The following is a 19153-nucleotide window of genomic DNA, read 5'->3' as shown; positions in this document are numbered from 1 at the left end:
AATGTTACCACTTGGGGTACATCTAATTTAACTGATACCATGACTGTTTCATTCAGATTTCCCATTCATATTACCAATGCCCAGCATTTCTATCTTTGTTTTACTCTCATGACACTTTTGCAGTATCTTTCCTTGGTCCATTTCCTGTTTAAGTCTCTTTGTAGGAACCATGAGGGATTTTTTGGGGATGTCTTCTCCCTCCTAACTTTCATGTTGACCCATCTGTTGTCTTCAGCTATGGCTCTGCAATCATGGTTTATTTGTTGTTTGCCATTTTGGGTTTTGATGCCATAATATCATGGAACTATCTCTTTGCTCCATGTCTATGGGACCTTTGGGTGGCTAAATGTTTGAGATGTTTTGTGTTTGTCATAAAATCCCAAAGTCTGTGGAGTCAAGGATAGCTTAGGTCTCACGACAATCTACTCTTCTTCACCTGTGATGGTCTGTTTGTCCCAGTAAGAGCTGAGCATGGCACCATTTCTTGTCTCTCAACCTTCCTCATCCTAACTCTTTGCTGTTCCTTCTTCCTGCAATGCCACTGTTTGTCATTTTTCACACCAACGTTTGATATGCCAACAACAGTTCTGGTGACTACTCAGCAGATTCAGGTCTGGTAGGAGCTTATCTGGCAACCCTCACTCATTGGTGGAGCCCTTTTACCCCCAGGGGTTCAAGTTTTGTCATAGGGATTTGTCATATCTTTTCTTATCTTTCATCTCTTGTCCCATGTACATGTTTCCTTTCCTCTTCCTTGAGATTTTTTGTTATGCCAGTGTCTATCCAAGATGGTGAAAGACCTCCTCACATGACAAGTTATGAATCCTTCTCCACATGGTTCAGGTTTTTTTCACTCCTGCCCCTTTTGAAGTTCCCAAAAAGACAGAGGACTGGAAACTTATCTGTCCAATCTCAATTGACATGTTCATCACATGTTCCATTCTGGAATTCTGCTTTATTTTTCAGTGTTTTTTGGGTCTTTGGATGACCAAGATGGATACCTCCAATGCTTATCAGCATTTTCCCATATCAGAAAATTCTCATACTTATCTTCAATTTTTTTCCATCATGGGTTAGTGTACCAAATTTGCACCCTTCCATTTGGGCTCGCTTTGGCACCGTACATTTTCTGTCAGATAGTGTAAACCAATGCTTTACTTCTTCATGTCCTAGGGTTGCACTTTCTTTTACGTTAATGTGGATGTTTTCTTTAACACCAATCTCACTTAGGCCTAACCTTTACCTCTTTGGTTAATGTCTATGAACTAGCCATTTGGAATGCCCTGTCTACTCTTCATCTTCTGGTTATGAGGTTCCATACCTTTTGAGGATGTGATCTTTTATGACTCCTCTCATACCCCTCACCTGGAATCATATGTAATTCCTTCATTGGGCTTTCCATGACTAATAGAACCTTGCTCAGGATCAGTTGAATGCTCCTATTACCCTTCTTTCCTGTATTGTAAACAAACTCCAATGGTAGTTGGACAAGGCTTATATATCAGCGAGTGTCACACTTCCTTCTTCCTGTTCATGGATACATCCTTTCAGTTCTAGGGTGCATCGATCAATCACCAGAGGCTTTAAGTCACTGGTCTGTGGGGGAACATTCTCTTCATATCAATGTCCTCAAACTCCTTGCTGTTTATCAGGCTTTGGATTATTTTCTTCCCACATCCAGAGATAATCTGCTCATGATCCATTCTGATAATTCAGCATGCCAAAGTTATACCTGGTTGAAATCCCTTTGTTTTCTAACATTAGATTATTTCTTTTGGGCCCATAGTCATCATATTTGTTTTATGGCATGTCACATATCTGGTGCTTTCAATGCTGTAGCAGATTGTCTTTCCTGACCCAACCTGGTTTACTTGACAGAGTGGTCATTTCATCTCCTTTTTTTCAGTGGCTGTGCAACTGGTGGGTTTCCTTATATTAATGCATTTGTCACTTTCCTCAATCAGCAGTTACCTTGGTTTTGGTTCCCAATTTCTCATCTTTGGACTTTGGCTATACATGCTTTAAGCCAGGACTGGTCAAACAAGTACCTTTATGTTTTTCCTCGTATCTTTTACATCATTGGGTAGTCTCTCTCATCCATACCACTTTGTACAAAGTTCCTTTGATTGCTCCTTACTGGCTCATTCACCCTTGGTTTTCTTGATTATTCCAGTCACAGTTGTTCCTTTCCATTTGTCTCCCTTTATTCCCCAACCTCCTTTATCAACCCCACTCACCAGTTCTGCATTTTGAACTTATGTCCTCCATCTTCATGTTTGATTTTTGTCCGATCTTTGGTGAGAAGATCCAGTTTCTCATATCATTTAGCTCATTACATATTTCCTTCAATCATGGCTGTGTATCAGTAGATATGGAATGTGTTTTGCACTTGGACCCTGACCTGGGTTATCCCAAATTTTCATCCTATGGTTGCTGGTATCTCAGAGTTTTTGACGTGTTTTTTTTGAGAAAGATTCCTGGTTTTGTACTTACTGTAGGGTCTTTCTTTCCCCTGCCCTTGGCATTTTGATCCATTCTTTTTTCATGTATCAGCCGCCTAGGTGTCGGATACTTCCGGGTTGAGACATTTATGTGGTGGTCCATTTTCTTAATTTACCTCTGTTTGAGTCCATTGCCTTATGCTCTTTGTTTCACATATTTCTTAAGGCATATTTCCTTCTCCTCTTGACCTGCAGGCACCATCAGTTGGATCTGTTCACTATTGATGTTTCTTGCGTGTTGTACCACTAAACTTTACCTTCTTTATCGCCATCATTCATTCCCTTCCAAGACCTTGGCAGCTCATAAAGGTAAATCCTCCTTTTCTGCCCATTACCCTTCCCTCCATTTCTCATCAGTACTCTCATTCTGATCCAGATAGAGTTCTGTGCATGCCCTTTTTTGTCATGTTGCCTGCTCAACTTCTTTCAGAAGTTGCTGTTCCTCTCCCTTTATCTTGTAGCAGTTTTCTTTCTTTACCTAAACCAGTTTGGCCAATCATTAAATGCAGTTAGCTATTCTTCGCTGTTTTCTTCCCAATGTGGTCCCCTCGGTGTGGACTCGGTGAGGGGACCTTCCAGTTTACCTCCTCTGGAATCTAAACATCCACCCACATGTTTGCCATGTGTGGTGACCCAAGAAGGGGAGGAGAGGATCCTGGTGGTTGAGGGGTCCAACCCTAATACACCACTTTGGCCTTGAATTCCTGTAGACGGGCAGCCTTGGGGTGGTTCCCTCTGGGTGTTTTGGCTGGTCCACTTGGGCTAGGATCAACCAAGTACCAGTGTTGGATGTTCTCAACAGGTGTTGTGGACATTGTATCTAATGCTGATGTTTGGATATAGTGCTCACAAAACCCTGGCATTGCTGCAGTGTCCTTGTTTGACATTGTTGTGCATTTCCTTGTAGGACTCCATGGTGGGTGGGGTCAGTGGGCACCGAAATTTCCTTTTTTTTTATTATGGATCGTCCAAATAAAAACGTAAATAAAATAGTGAAAAACAGTCCACAGGTAAATGACCATGTCATGAAGATTCTGAGCAACAGTATTTTACATCTGAAACACCTGTTGTACCTCATTTTCTTATCCTACATTCTCTTTCAGATAAACCTTTAGGGCAAATGTCTCCATTTTTCATTTAGAAGGGACTAGAGGGATTTGCTGGCTCTCTAAAGTCAATAAAGAAGCTTCAATCTGGTGACGTATCGGTGGAAACATCCACATCTCAACATAGTGAACTCCTCTTGCATTCAAAGGCAATTGGGGATATAGCTATTGGGGTTGCACCTCATGCTACTTTGAATTCATCACGAAGAGTTATCGTTGAGAGGGATTTGAAGAACATCACTGAGTCAGAGATTTTCACTGGTTTCTCCACTTAAAGAATTTTTGCAGTGAGGCATGTCTCCACTCACAAAGATAAAATTATGATACTGACCAATATCCTCATTCTGATGTTTACATCATAGCATCGACCTGCCACCATCAACACAGGTTATCTTAATTGCAAGGTATGGCCATACATTCCAAACCCTTTCTGATGTTTCCAGTTTTAGTGGTTTGGTCACTCAAAGATGTCATGTCGTGGTTCCTTGAGGTGTGCTCATTGTGGTGGCAAGGACCATGATGCTTATGAGTGTGAAGTGGACCCTTATTGATTCAATTGCAATGGATCTCACCCATCCTACTTTCATTCTTGCTCTAAATGGTTGGAAGAAAAAGAGGTGTAGCATTTGAAAACGATTCATAACATTACTTATCCTGAGGCTCAAAAGTTCCTGTCCACCACTTCGTCTTGGATGTATGCTGCTGCACTTTGTTCCACTACTTTAGTGGGAGTGCAGACAGATCTCTCTGTGCCTCCAAAAGAATTGTTCTCAAAATAAATGAAAAGTCTTTTGACCTCCATGGTTAAAAAGTTGATTAATCAACTTCAACACCCATCTCTGTCCCTTACATACATTTCAGCAAATCCAAAGATCCACTTCCTTTGGTTCCGGATACAGGCATTTCCTCGGGTACATCTTCTTCTCCCACCCAAAGATGCAAAACAATCATTTGTTCATGTCCTCAGTCACTGGAATCCCCTTCCAACAGCAAAGACCTGACCAATCGACCCAGGGCAGGATCTATGGAGATCAAGAGACTTCCCTTGAATAAGGACAGTAAGGAAAAAAAGATGTGGTCGTGAACTGAAGGGTTCTCCATGTATTTCGGCTACACATAAATAAAAATGACCACCTTGATACAATGGAACTGTGGAGGTTTACGTTCTAATTTGGATGTCATCAAAACACTGATTGCTTCCTACCATCCTGTATGTCTTTCCTTACAGGAAACATTTCTGAAACCTGCCAATACAGTCACCTTTCGGTAGTTTTCTTTGTACAGAAATGACAGGCCCATACACATGCCTGGTGGGTAAGACGTCAAAGCCAGAATGAAATTTGGATTAAGTTCACAACCAGCATATCCTCTACAACCAATTCCAAAGTCATATGGGACAAGATTCGAAAGGTCAGTGTGCAAGATGTCCCCCTCTCAATCTTGCTCTCTGATGACCAGAAAGTAGCTTATACCCAGAGCATCGCCGATACTCTAGGTGAAAGCTTTTGCTGGATATCTAGCACATCTGCTTCTTCCTCCACCTTCTTAGCCATTAAGACTCGGGCAGAGAAATCACCTCTTTCCTTTTGAGCTGATTGTCTCTATGAGTATGATCATCCCTTTACACTGGTGGATCTCAAACTGGCTCTTCATTGGTCTGGCAGTACATCCGTTGGACCTGATGATGTACACTATGAAATGCTGCGCCATCTATCTCCTGCATCTCTTGCTATTTTTCTAATTGTTTTTAACCAGATATGGCAGGAGAATGTTTTTCCTGATGCCTGGCACCAGGCTATTGTCCTATCTTTCTCTAAGCCTGGGAAGGATCCCTAAATTCCTTCAAACTACTGACCAATTGCTTTGATGAGCTGTCTCTGTAAGACCTTAGAGAAGATGGTTAATGCTCTTCTTGTTTGGTTCCTCGAATCAAACAACCTCCTCTCACTCACCCAGTGTGGGTTCCGACAACAGCACTTCACCAATGGACTACATGATTTGACTTGAAACGTCAATCAGAGAAGCCTTTCTCAAATGACAACATCTTGTATCAATATTCTTTGACATTGAGAAGGCACAACATGGAGGTATGACATTTTGTGAGACTTCCATATATATGGGTTACATGGCCATTTGCCCATTTTATTAAAAAATTTTTTAATGGACAGGAGATTCCAAATTCCTGTGGGTTCGACATTTTCCTGTTCTTTTCTACAGGAACTTGGAATCCCTCAGGGCTGTGCTTTGAGTGTCACACTTTTCTGTATAAAGATTAATGCCATCACTTACCAACTCCCTCTCACTGTTGCAAATGGGTTCTATGTCGACGACTTTCACATCTTTAGTCAGTAGTCGAACACAAGGTATATCGAGCAGCAGCTATAGACTGCCATCAGTTGTTTACTGAAGTGGACCACAGCAAACTGCTTTAACTTCTCTTTCTCTAAAACCATTTGCATGCAGTTTTGCCACCAATGGGGTATTCATCCTGATCCTGAACCCCATATTGGTGAAGATGTGCTGCCTGAGGTCACAGAGACAAAGTTCTTGGGGCTTATCTTTGACTGTAAGCTGATCTTTATACCACACATCAAGCAGCTATGGGTCAAATTTACAAGAGCACTGAACATCCTCCATGTCCTCTCTTGCACCACTTTGGGAGTGGATCGATGTTCTCTGCTAAAGATATGTTGTGCTCTTATTTGATCGAAACTCGACTGTGGATCACTGGTCTATGGCTCTGCCAGAACCTCGGCCTTAAAGATGCTGGACTCCATTCATCATCAAGGACTTTGGCTCTGGACTGGGGCTTTCTGCACTTCACCAGCTCAGAGCTTATACATAGAGTCTCATCAACCTTCTTTGCACCTCTACCATTTGCAACTGTCTTTACTTGATGCTTCAAAACTTCGTTCCTTACCAAAGCATCCCACTCGGGGTTGTGTTTTCCTTCCTCGATGGGCTATACTTTTTCAGACCAGATGGTCTGACATTGCTTCTTTTGGCCTTCATATCCAGGCACAGTTGGATGAATTAGGTCTGTCCTTGGATGACATTGCTGTATTTACTGGTCAGCCCATCCCACCATGGCTTCATACAGTCTGCAATTGTGACCTGTCTTTAAGTCATCTGAGAAACATAGACACTCCTGATTGGAAATACTGTCTACTATTTGCTGAACATCTTTCAAACCATCCTTCCATTCCTGTTTATACAGATGGTTCAAAATCAGGTAATTCTGTGGGCTCTGCCATGGTTTGTTGCAGTTCGGTGGTTGCGCACAGAATCTCCTCTACAGCTTACGTGTTCACTGCTAAACTGTACGCCATATCTGTTGCCCTGGATCATATTGAAGCTGAGCAGTACTCCGACTGCAATATTTATACTGATTCCCTTAGTTCTCACTGGCCTTGGAATCACTTCACATTGACTCACACCCTGTTCTTGCTGATATTCAAAATTGACTGGCCCATTTCTCTTTAATATCTACTTCTATCCAGTTTTTCTGGATATCAGGCTAAGTTGGTATTCACGGGAACGAGCTCGCTGACACTACAGCTAAGTCTATCTGCTCTGACACTATCACCGCTGTGCCTGTTTCATACATGGACCATGGTCCTGTATTAAAGACTCGGCTCCATACCAGCTGGCAGTTGACTTGGAATGAGCACCGTGAAAACAAGCTTTTCCAAATAAAACCCTATATTGGACTTTGGCTGTCTTGCTTCTGTAAGGATTGAAAAGAGGAAGTTGTTTAAATTAGACTATGCATTGGTCACAGTTTTTTAACTCATTGTTTTCTTTTATCTTGAACTGATGCACTAATGTGTTGTATGTGTAACATTCAGGTCACAAAAGCCACATTTTACTTTCTTGCCATAGTTAAGAGTCGTAACGACGGCACCATTTTAAACATGTTCTGTCCTAAGGTTTGTCCATAAAGTTAGACAGTGTTACTGGTGATGGTGGCACTGTTCACCTTGGAAGTGTTTTTAGTATTATAAAGGGCATTAATCTTTTTAATATGATTCCCTTTTAAGAATCACAGTCCATGTTGTTCGATTTGAAATTAGAAAATGGCCGTTACATCAAATGACTTGAAACCAGGACTGGAAGGCCAACTTCAGGTAACTAACGCTGCTGTTTGGACTACCCGTTAGTCATCCTGATGAGTTATTATTATAATTTTGCTACAAGGCTTTTAAAACTGTTATTACTTTACTTTTTAAAATGGCCGTAACATCAAATAACTCGGAACCAGGACTAGAAAGACCAACTTCAGGTGACTGACAGTTTTTGTACTTACCTGTTAGTCTTCCTGGCACAATATGATAGTTATGGTACAGAAAGTCCTTTACAACTTGTATAACTGTAGTTCTCTTAACATTGTAAACTAGATATAAACATTGGTTTTATGCTGTTTATGTTTCTTTTTTAAACTTTGTTTTGTGTTACCTTAATTTACTTTTATGAATTTTACTAAATTTACGTTAATTTTAAATTTCTAGTGGATGTTTGTTGCAGATAGCCTAGCTGCTTTGTGCCATAAAATCAACCCAATTGAATCTGACACCTCACCTTTGTTGATATTTGGAGGAACTTTTCCTGTTGAGCATGTGGAGCATCTCTTGGATGTTCTTTCTCCATTACATCATTTGACTGTTTTCTGCTTCATTGGGGTATTGGCTGTCATGGATGGCTCTACTTCAGACTTTGTTGTACCTATAACACTAGGGAAGTTTTTATAAATATTTTCTTTTCTTTTAGGGGCCACTGCTTATTTTGTCTCTGGGATCTCTCCCTGTCATGGGTGGTGACTGACAAAGTATTCTTTGTATACATAAATATATTTACACTGTTGATTTGTTTGCTCTTTTCATGTCTCCACACACTCACCTCGAGGTATAGTGTTTCACAGAATGGGTAAAGCTAATCATGTGAGGAGGGAAGTATCTACTGGACATACATTTTCAGTATAGGAAAAGTATAAATTTGATAAATATTTCCTTTTCATTATGTAATTTTTTCATTAAAATATTAAATATTTTACATAAGACCAGTAAGCAAAAAGTGAGACTTGAACCTCAGACCCCTAACTAACATGCTTAGTACTGTTAGATACCTTATTCATAGAACACTGGGTTTCATAGCTAGTAGAACTAGGTTCATGTCCTGGTATCAGAATCAATCTCTACTTAGATATGTTTCACAAAAACTCTTAATTATTAAGATATGAAACTACTGGTATTAATATTAAACTATTTATTATCCCATAGTAACTTGTATGATGTTATAGTTTGATTGTTTGGGTTTTTTTTGGGGTTTTTTCTAGGGCATAAACTTTCAATTGGCAGCTGTTCTTTTCTCTCTGGGTTTTTATACATATGTGGAGTATGGTAAGTTTGTTAAATAAACCACTATGGTGTGTTTGTTAACTGTTAAATGTAAAACAGATATGTTAAGTAAACCACTGTGGTAGGTTTGTTAACTGTTAAATGTAAAACAGATGTGTTAAGTAAACCACTGTGGTAGGTTTGTTAACTGTTAAATGTAAAACAGATGTGTTAAGTAAACCACTGTGGTAGGTTTGTTAACTGTTAAATGTAAAACAGATGTGTTAAGTAAACCACTGTGGTAGGTTTGTTAACTGTTAAATGTAAAACAGATGTGTTAAGTAAACCACTGTGGTAGGTTTGTTAACTGTTAAATGTAAAACAGATGCATTAAGTAAACCACTGTGGTAGGTTTGTTAACTGTTAAATGTAAAACAGATGTGTTAAGTAAACCACTATGGTAGGTTTGTTAACTGTTAAATGTAAAACAGTTGTGTTAAGTAAACCACTGTGGTAGGTTTGTTAACTGTTAAATGTAAAACAGATGTGTTAAGTAAACCACTGTGGTAGGTTTGTTAACTGTTAAATATAAAACAGATGTGTTAAGTAAACCACTATGGTAGGTTTGTTAACTGTTAAATGTAAAACAGATGTGTTAAGTAAACCAATAATTTAATTTTATAATGTAATTCTTTGTTTAGGAGGTATTTCAGTTACTTTCACAAAGTGTTGTATGCAGATCAGGCATTATCAAAGTTGTCTATGTTTGCACCAGTTTCTGAGTGAATGTGAAAAAGATATCACCAGGTTTCAGTCATTATCAAAGTTGTCTATGTTTCTACCTGTTTCTGAGTGAATGTGAAAAAGATATCACCAGGTTTTAGTCATTATCAAAGTTGTCTATGTTTGCACCAGTTTCTGAGTGAATGTGAAAAAGATATCACCAGGTTTCAGTCATTGCTGGTACTTTCTTCAGAGATTAATCAATTGAATCAATGATATATAAATGTTATTCTTCTCTTATGACAACTTAATTGAATAATTGAGAATCTCTGTTAAAAGTTACATCAAAATGTGACCCATTTTTCTCTGAAGTGTAAAAGGAGTAAGTTTTTTAGAGAAAATAGTATATTTTTTGGAAGTGTATTAAGTATGCAATATCAGAAGATGTTTTATTATTATTATTTAGAAATAAACCACATTAAAATAATTAATAACCAAAAACCTGGAGTAACATTTTGTTCAACATATATCTGTCTGAAATACCGAAGAATTCTTATGTTCTCTATGTTTATTTGACCAGTTTTACGGCATAAACTAGCAGACACATTTGAAGCATGTATATTGGCAAGACCGTGTAAGAACGATTGTTTACATGTGTACAAAAAGGTAAGTCAGAAGTGTATCGTCTTAGTAGCCACTTGGTATTTCTTTACAAATGTTAGGAAACAGTTCTCTTAATACATCACCACATGTTTCTGTTGTGTCTTTATTTTTTATTTTTCTCTATAAACACTTTTAAAAAGAGTGTGACAAGTCAAGTATTTCACTTTCTTGATTTGTGTAAGCGTGGCTCTGGGAAATTGTGACAATTATGTTAGTGGTTTAACAAGTGGAAAATTATATGACATTTTAAGTGACATCTCAGTTTTAACAAAATGTTTTTAAAAAACCATGTACACTATAATATGTGGCCTCCCAGTGGCATGACTGCAGACTTACAACACTAGAAACAGGGTTTTGATATCCATGGTGGACAGAGCACAAATAGCCCATTATGTAGCTTTGCACTTAATTACAAACAACTAACTGTAATGTGTCAAACATGTTGAGACACTCTATGATAGATTAAAACCTTTGCCAAAAGTTCAACTTCTACAAATGTTGAATAGGTGAATGTGATAACTAAAGTAATACAACATGGTCAAACTGATTGTGAAAATAAAACTAATATTGTTATACTTAAACAATAGCTATTTACAAACTAGCCCTACAGTTCTTCAGTTTATAATAACTAAAATATATATATACTTCCTTGTTTAGTATTCTTTATATCCATTTACAAACTGATTTTAGAGTTTTTAGTTTAGAACAACTACAGTATACAAATATTTTTCTTTCTGTTTAGTACTTTTATGTCAAGTGTTTATAGATGCTTACAGATCATATACATTGGTGCTGTTACAAAGGTTACATGTAAGAAATTATAATTTCACTGTTCAACATAATAGCCAGGTTTCATTACAACTGTAGTTTATTGTTGTTTAGTTACCCATATATTTTGTTATAACAATAGTTTTATTGTTGTTTTGTTATCACTAGATTTTGTTATAACAGTAGTTTCATTATTTTGTTAGCATCAAGTTTTAACAGTAGTTTCATTATTATTTTGTTATCACCAAATTTCATTGTTGCTCCATTATCACAAAGTTTTGTTACACCTATGTCATTGTTATTTTCTTACCAACAACTGTGTTATAACTACACTTTTGTTGTTTTTTATCATCACCAAGTTTCATCGTAACTACTTTTATTGTTGTTTTGTTATAATTGCAGTATCATTGTTGCTTCGTTATCACAGTTTTGTTACAACTGTAGTTTCATTGTTGTTTTAACTATAGTTATAAATTAATTATTTGTGTGAAGTTTTCTACATATTCTAAACTTAGTTAGTAGCCAATTACCTTTGTTGAAAATAATTATAAGGACTTTTCTACTTCTCTGTAACAGAATCATCCAGCTGTAATAGTAGTGAACATGTGTTTTGGACTACTAGTAGTATTTCATCTGGCGTACCTAGGAGTCATGTTTAATGCTTCCACAAGTGTACAGGAAGAGGTAAGTTGTACATATAATAAACAAAATTACAACTCAGAATTCTCTTTATGTAAAACTTTAACTCTTAAGCCACTTTGTGAAACAATTCAGCTTTTTTATTTCACGGAAAACAAATTTCTTTATGTTTAGTGTAAAATATTAGTATATGTGGGCTGATGTGAGCTGGACGTTAAGTGGATGTATCAGAAAGAAGGAAATACTTTTCTTTCCCACTTTGTTCTGCTTTCTAAGTTACAAATTTATGTGTCAAAAATATTCAGTGATTTATGCTATTTATTATAACTCATGAAAGATTTGGTTCACGAGGTCATGCAATTTACAAAAGGAAAGTTGTGTAAGACTTTACTGACCATGTGATCATATTTGGGTTGTCTATCAGGTTTTGATGTACTTCTTAGTAAGAGAGATAAGTAGAATAATTGTTTTGTTTAATTTTATCTTGGGGTGCTGTAAAGTTTATCATTGTTGTGAAACAACTTCTTTTTTGTTTGTGGTTAAGCACATAAAATTTATCATATAACCCCCTGTTGTTGTTTTTTCAGGGCTATAGCATGAAACACACACTTGAGAAATGGCTGGAGTTAGATTATGCCAGCCACTGGGTTTCTGTAGCTACCTACATATTTTATTTTCTAATTTAAGAGAAGTTTAGTTTCATGTAAAGATTTATGTATTTTCTAAAATAAAGATAATGAAATCTAAACGTTTTGAAAATATTGTTCATTTATACATCACACAAGCATATGTACATACACTGCTGGCCAAAATCTTAAGGCCAATGAACATAAAGAAAAAATATGCTTTTTTGCTGTTAGACTCAACCACTTATTTGTGTAGAGCTTTGAAAGGTGAAAATAAGAAAAGGGAAAACAAAAATAAAAAATTATTTTACCATTTAATAGGGGGAAAATGTGAACACTATGAAATTAGCCTAAATACTAGCTGGTCAAAAGTTTAAGACCATACCAAAGAGAAATCCTAAACAGGGTAGGAAATGCCCAACAAGAGGTCTCAGTAGTGTGTTGCACAGCCATCATTGCAAATAACTTCAAACATTTGCTTTGGCATGGTCAATATAAGCGTTTACAGAAGGCTGGCTGGAATGTTATTCCAAGTGGTGAAGATGGCTTCACAAAGATCATGCACTATTTAGAATTGACGTCCATTTCTATCGACTTCCCTTGCCATCCATCCCCAAACATTTTCAATGGGGTTCAGTTTGGGCGAACAAGCTGGATGGTTCAAAAGAATCACGTTATTCACCGTGAAAAAGTTCTTTGTCCTGCGGGCATTGTGGATTGCAGCATTGTCCTGCTGAAAGATCCAGTAGTCAGCTACTGTTTGACACCCATGTATAATCTGAAGCTCCATTGTTCCATAGAAGGAGAAAGCACCCCATATCATAATGGAACCTCCTCCACTGTGTCATTTAGAAAAAGTCTCTGGTGGGATATCCTTATCGTGTTAAAACCTTCTTCCACTTTTCTACGTCCCATGTTTAGTGCTTCTCAGCAAAGTTAACCAAGCTGTTTCATGGGGTGGAAGGAGGTGAAGCCTCTGAAGACGTTTACGGTATTTAAAGCCTTTCTCTCGTAGATGCTGTCTTATTGTTCTTGAGCTGCATTCTGCGTCCGTAGGACCTTAATCTGGTTCGACAATTGGTTGATGTCTTGCCCGGACAATCCATTGAATCCTCCTGCTCAAAGCCAGCGAAATTTTCTTGGGCTGACAACTTGAAATTTTCGTTCCGTATCCTTCAGGGTCTTTTAAGAAATTTGCAACAGCAGTTTTACTACACCCAATCTCACTAACAATGGCACGTTGAGAGAGACCTTGCTTTTGCAGCTCGACAATTCTGCCACGTTCAAACTCCGTCAACTGTTTAGCCTTTGCCATGTTTTTACTTAATGTAACACAGGAGATGTCAGTAGGAGATGTTGACAATCCTAATGCTTGAACACAAATGACTAAATTTTGTTACTTGTTTTCCGATTAACGCTTCATTTCAGTATGGTCTTAAACTTTTGACCAGCTAGTATTTAGGTTAATTTCATAGTGTTTACATGTTTCCTATTAAATGTTAAAGGTTTTTTATTTTCATCTTTCGAAGCTCTACTCAAATAAGTGGTTGAGTATAACAATGCAAAATACATATTTTTTCTTTATGTTCATTGGCCTTAAGATTTTGTCCAGCAGTGCACCTATCACAGAAATGTATGAGCATATATGTACTTACATGTTTATTAAAAATATGTGTTCTGACATATTTGTTACACACACACATTTGTATGGTTGGCTGTAAAGGGAGTGGGTTTCCTGAGGCCAAAGTTATCAAGAATTATATTTTCTGAAGTTTTCCTCTAGGTCCTGCACCCAGTGGACAAAGTGTACTGTCCCGACAATACAGTGTGTCTGTAAGATGTAAAGTGCAGCCCTCACACCAAGTAGAAGCTGGTACTGTCCCTGTATGTACCAATACACCTACCAAACATACACAAAACACAACTAAGAAATGACAATGAAATGAAAGAATGTACACAGTATGGGTTGCCCTACTTTATTGGGATCGTGGTTAAATGAAAGAATGTACACAGTGTGGGTTGCCCTACTTTATTGGGGTTGTGGTTAAATGAAAGAATGTACACAGTATGGGTTGCCCTACTTTATTGGGATCGTGGTTAAATGAAAGAATGTACACAGTATGGGTTGCCCTACTTTATTGGGATCGTGGTTAAATGAAAGAATGTACACAGTATGGGTTGCCCTACTTTATTGGGATCGTGGTTAAATGAAAGAATGTACACAGTATGGGTTGCCCTACTTTATTGGGATCGTGGTTAAATGAAAGAATGTACACAGTATGGGTTGCCCTACTTTATTGGGATCGTGGTTAAATGAAAGAATGTACACAGTATGGGTTGCCCTACTTTATTGGGATCGTGGTTAAATGAAAGAATGTACACAGTATGGGTTGCCCTACTTTATTGGGATCGTGGTTAAATGAAAGAATGTACACAGTATGGGTTGCCCTACTTTATTGGGATCGTGGTTAAATGAAAGAATGTACACAGTATGGGTTGCCCTACTTTATTGGGATCGTGGTTAAATGAAAGAATGCACACAGTATGGGTTGCCCTACTTTATTGGGGTCGTGGTTAAATGAAAGAATGCACACAGTATGGGTTGCCCTACTTTACTGGGATCGTGGTTAAATGAAAGAATGTACACAGTATGGGTTGCCCTACTTTATTGGGGTCGTGGTTAAATGAAAGAATGTACACAGTATGGGTTGCCCTACTTTATTGGGGTCGTGGTTAAATGAAAGAATGTACACAGTATGGGTTGCCCTACTTTATTGGGGTCGTGGTTAAATGAAAGAATGTACACAGTGTGGGTTGCCCTACTTTATTGGGATCGTGGTTAAATGAAAGAATGTACACAGTGTGGGTTGCCCTACTTTATTGGGATCGTGGTTAAATGAATGAATGTACACAGTATGGGTTGCCCTACTTTATTGGGGTCGTGGTTAAATGAAAGAATGTACACAGTATGGGTTGCCATACTTTATTGGGATCGTGGTTAAATGAAAGAATGTACACAGTATGGGTTGCCCTACTTTATTGGGGTCGTGGTTAAATGAAAGAATGTACACAGTATGGGTTGCCATACTTTATTGGGATCGTGGTTAAATGAAAGAATGTACACAGTATGGGTTGCCCTACTTTACTGGGATCGTGGTTAAATGAAAGAATGTACACAGTATGGGTTGCCATACTTTATTGGGATCGTGGTTAAATGAAAGAATGTACACAGTATGGGTTGCCCTACTTTACTGGGATCGTGGTTAAATGAAAGAATGTACACAGTATGGGTTGCCCTACTTTATTGGGGTCGTGGTTAAATGAAAGAATGTACACAGTATGGGTTGCCCTACTTTACTGGGATCGTGGTTAAATGAAAGAATGTACACAGTATGGGTTGCCCTACTTTATTGGGGTCGTGGTTAAATGAAAGAATGTACACAGTATGGGTTGCCCTACTTTATTGGGGTCGTGGTTAAATGAAAGAATGTACACAGTGTGGGTTGCCCTACTTTATTGGGGTCGTGGTTAAATGAAAGAATGTACACAGTGTGGGTTGCCCTACTTTATTGGGATCGTGGTTAAATGAAAGAATGTACACAGTGTGGGTTGCCCTACTTTATTGGGATCGTGGTTAAATGAATGAATGTACACAGTGTGGGTTGCCCTACTTTATTGGGGTCGTGGTTAAATGAAAGAATGTACACAGTATGGGTTGCCCTACTTTATTGGGATCGTGGTTAAATGAAAGAATGTACACAGTATGGGTTGCCCTACTTTATTGGGATCGTGGTTAAATGAAAGAATGTACACAGTATGGGTTGCCCTACTTTACTGGGATCGTGGTTAAATGAAAGAATGTACACAGTATGGGTTGCCCTACTTTATTGGGGTCGTGGTTAAATGAAAGAATGTACACAGTATGGGTTGCCCTACTTTATTGGGGTCGTGGTTAAATGAAAGAATGTACACAGTGTGGGTTGCCCTACTTTATTGGGATCGTGGTTAAATGAAAGAATGTACACAGTGTGGGTTGCCCTACTTTATTGGGATCGTGGTTAAATGAAAGAATGTACACAGTGTGGGTTGCCCTACTTTATTGGGATCGTGGTTAAATGAATGAATGTACACAGTGTGGGTTGCCCTACTTTATTGGGGTCGTGGTTAAATGAAAGAATGTACACAGTATGGGTTGCCCTACTTTATTGGGATCGTGGTTAAATGAAAGAATGTACACAGTATGGGTTGCCCTACTTTACTGGTATCGTGGTTAAATGAAAGAATGTACACAGTATGGGTTGCACTACTTTACTGGGATCGTGGTTAAATGAAAGAATGTACACAGTATGGGTTGCCCTACTTTATTGGGGTCGTGGTTAAATGAAAGAATGTACACAGTGTGGGTTGCCCTACTTTATTGGGATCGTGGTTAAATGAAAGAATGTACACAGTGTGGGTTGCCCTACTTTATTGGGATCGTGGTTAAATGAATGAATGTACACAGTGTGGGTTGCCCTACTTTATTGGGGTCGTGGTTAAATGAAAGAATGTACACAGTATGGGTTGCCCTACTTTATTGGGATCGTGGTTAAATGAAAGAATGTACACAGTATGGGTTGCCCTACTTTACTGGGATCGTGGTTAAATGAAAGAATGTACACAGTATGGGTTGCCCTACTTTATTGGGATCGTGGTTAAATGAAAGAATGTACACAGTATGGGTTGCCCTACTTTATTGGGATCGTGGTTAAATGAATGAATGTACACAGTATGGGTTGCCCTACTTTATTGGGGTCGTGGTTAAATGAAAGAATGTACACAGTATGGGTTGCCCTACTTTATTGGGGTCGTGGTTAAATGAAAAAATGTAAAACAGTAAGGGTTGTCTTACTTTATTGGGGTCATGGTTAAAGGTAGTTGAATGAACGAACGTACATTATATGGGTTGTTCTACCTTACTTGGATGTGTTTTAGACCAACTCTTGTTAATAGCCTTCACTGCCCTAATTCTGAACCTGATGATGTTTGTCAGCAGAGCTGGATATCATCTGAGGTTTACTTGAAAGATCCCAAGTTTTATCCAAATTTACTTCAATACTCAGTAATATCGTTTTTATCTTTTGAACAGATTATATTCTGAAAAAATGAGTTTGATTAAAACTTTGTTATTTACCTGTGTAAAGGTCATTTATCACCATAAGACATACAAAGTAACATCCAGCTGGATTCACATGTATTGAAGAAAACATTACTACAAGTTTAATCTGGTAAGTTTAGGTGGTGCATTTTCAATCAACCAATATTAAAACAGTGAGTTCCAGATATGATTGTCATTGATAATATTTTATTAGCAACAGTTTTGAAATTACACTGGAATAGAGATTTGTATCAGTAGTTGCTTTGGATGAATATAAAACAGTTTTAAAAGCCAAGAAAAAAAATTCTATGACACAGCAAGTGAGTAAGAGACAAGAAAAACATTTGAAATTAACTCTAAAAAAAGCTTGTGAGCATATGCCAAGTTGGCATGTCAAAAAACAAATGTTTGGAGAATAGTCTCCATCTATGCATATTAAACCATATTACACATATTATATATATGTGTGTGTATGTGAAGTCTTAACAAAGTAACGGAGTTTTATCGCTACTTGATAATGGAAGAGAATCAAAGTAAAAATTTGTGAATCTAATGGTGTGGTTTTCTAAGACTCAAACGAGTGAATATTGCACTTTAAATTATTTAAAATCAATTTACTGTTTACTCATTATTTAAATGAAGCTTCTTTTTAGCCTCGTGATAATTCAACGTTGTTGTTTTTCTGTCTTGATCTTTTCAGGTAATAAGAATTATAAAAGTTATTGGTTTGTTTTTTAGATATATCTAGGTTTTGTGCAAAATACGAAAATATTATTATAACTTATATATCAGTTACTGGGATTATTGAAATTCTTGGCTTCAAAAACGTTTTACTTTGCTCAGTCACATTATTTAAGAAATAAAGTTGAATATTATAAAAATTCAAGTAATAATTCCTTAGGGTTGACTGAGAAAGTTTAAGCTAATATGATATTGGTTTTATGAGACAGCTGTTTGGAAAAGAGAATTGAGCGAGTTTGCGATTGTGAAAAGTAGTTTTGTTTTAAAATAAAAATCAACAACACTACATTTTCGAAAAAAAAACTGCCTAGTTTTAACAAGTGTACTTGAACAAATCAAACGACAGTATGTTGTTTTGTTCGTTTTTTTTAGTATGTTTTAAGTTCACTACTGTGAACATATTTAATAAAAGAATAGATATTTTCAACGAACTATATGTAATATTTTGTAGTAAAAATATTCATTATTAAACGCTTCTGTTAAGAAGTGTGCAGACAGGATCACCTACGAAAGTTGTAACATTTTCAAAAGAAACCCCGAACTCGAACACTTTCTAATAGTTAACTACTCAAAAGCGCTCTAGTTTTGGGTCTTGTTTAAAAGCATTATCAAATATTTCTGGTATATTGACAAACACAAAAGAAAGAGAATAATATAAAATAACTTCATTCTACGAAAATAACAAAAGGAAAAGCACTCATTTATAAAATGTAAAAATAAATGAACTATGCATAATAAACCGTGTGGAATGTTAAACCAACTATTTTCTCTCTAACTGTACTAAACACCTGCAGTTGTTTTATTCTTTTTGTTCCTTAAGGGGTCGTTTAAAATATATATTTTTACTAGCGAACAAAAATTAAACCCCTCGGTGGACTCAGCAGATAGTCCAATGTGGTTTTGCTATAAGAAAACA

The 19153-nt window shown here is 37.4% G+C and overlaps 2 protein-coding genes across 7 annotated transcripts in view; both read left to right on the top strand.

Annotated features, from left to right (window-relative positions):
• The window catches only part of por (Protein-serine O-palmitoleoyltransferase por), a 33146-nt gene extending 18816 nt beyond the window's left edge, over window positions 1–14330 (top strand). For 4 of the 6 annotated variants that reach the window (XM_076482272.1, XM_076482271.1, XM_076482274.1 and 1 more), the window contains 4 exons: window positions 8940–9003; window positions 10244–10329; window positions 11671–11778; window positions 12321–12481. In XM_076482272.1, the coding sequence (XP_076338387.1) occupies window positions 8940–9003; window positions 10244–10329; window positions 11671–11778; window positions 12321–12419 (357 nt within the window). In that variant the 3' untranslated portion in view covers window positions 12420–12481. Of the gene's footprint in view, window positions 1–8115; window positions 8592–8939; window positions 9004–10243; window positions 10330–11670; window positions 11779–12320; window positions 12482–14142 lie in introns of those variants that run through there. The other 2 variants (XM_076482273.1, XR_013021636.1) reach the window with 2 other exon arrangements.
• Window positions 1–19153, top strand: part of mRpS33 (mitochondrial ribosomal protein S33) — a 321652-nt gene that overhangs the window by 13443 nt on the left and 289056 nt on the right. The window lies entirely within an intron of this gene.

Source organism: Tachypleus tridentatus, chromosome 13 (assembly GCF_004210375.1).
Source record: "Tachypleus tridentatus isolate NWPU-2018 chromosome 13, ASM421037v1, whole genome shotgun sequence".
Taxonomy (NCBI): Eukaryota; Metazoa; Arthropoda; class Merostomata; order Xiphosura; family Limulidae; genus Tachypleus; species Tachypleus tridentatus.
This window is presented reverse-complemented; position numbering and strand designations above follow the sequence as displayed.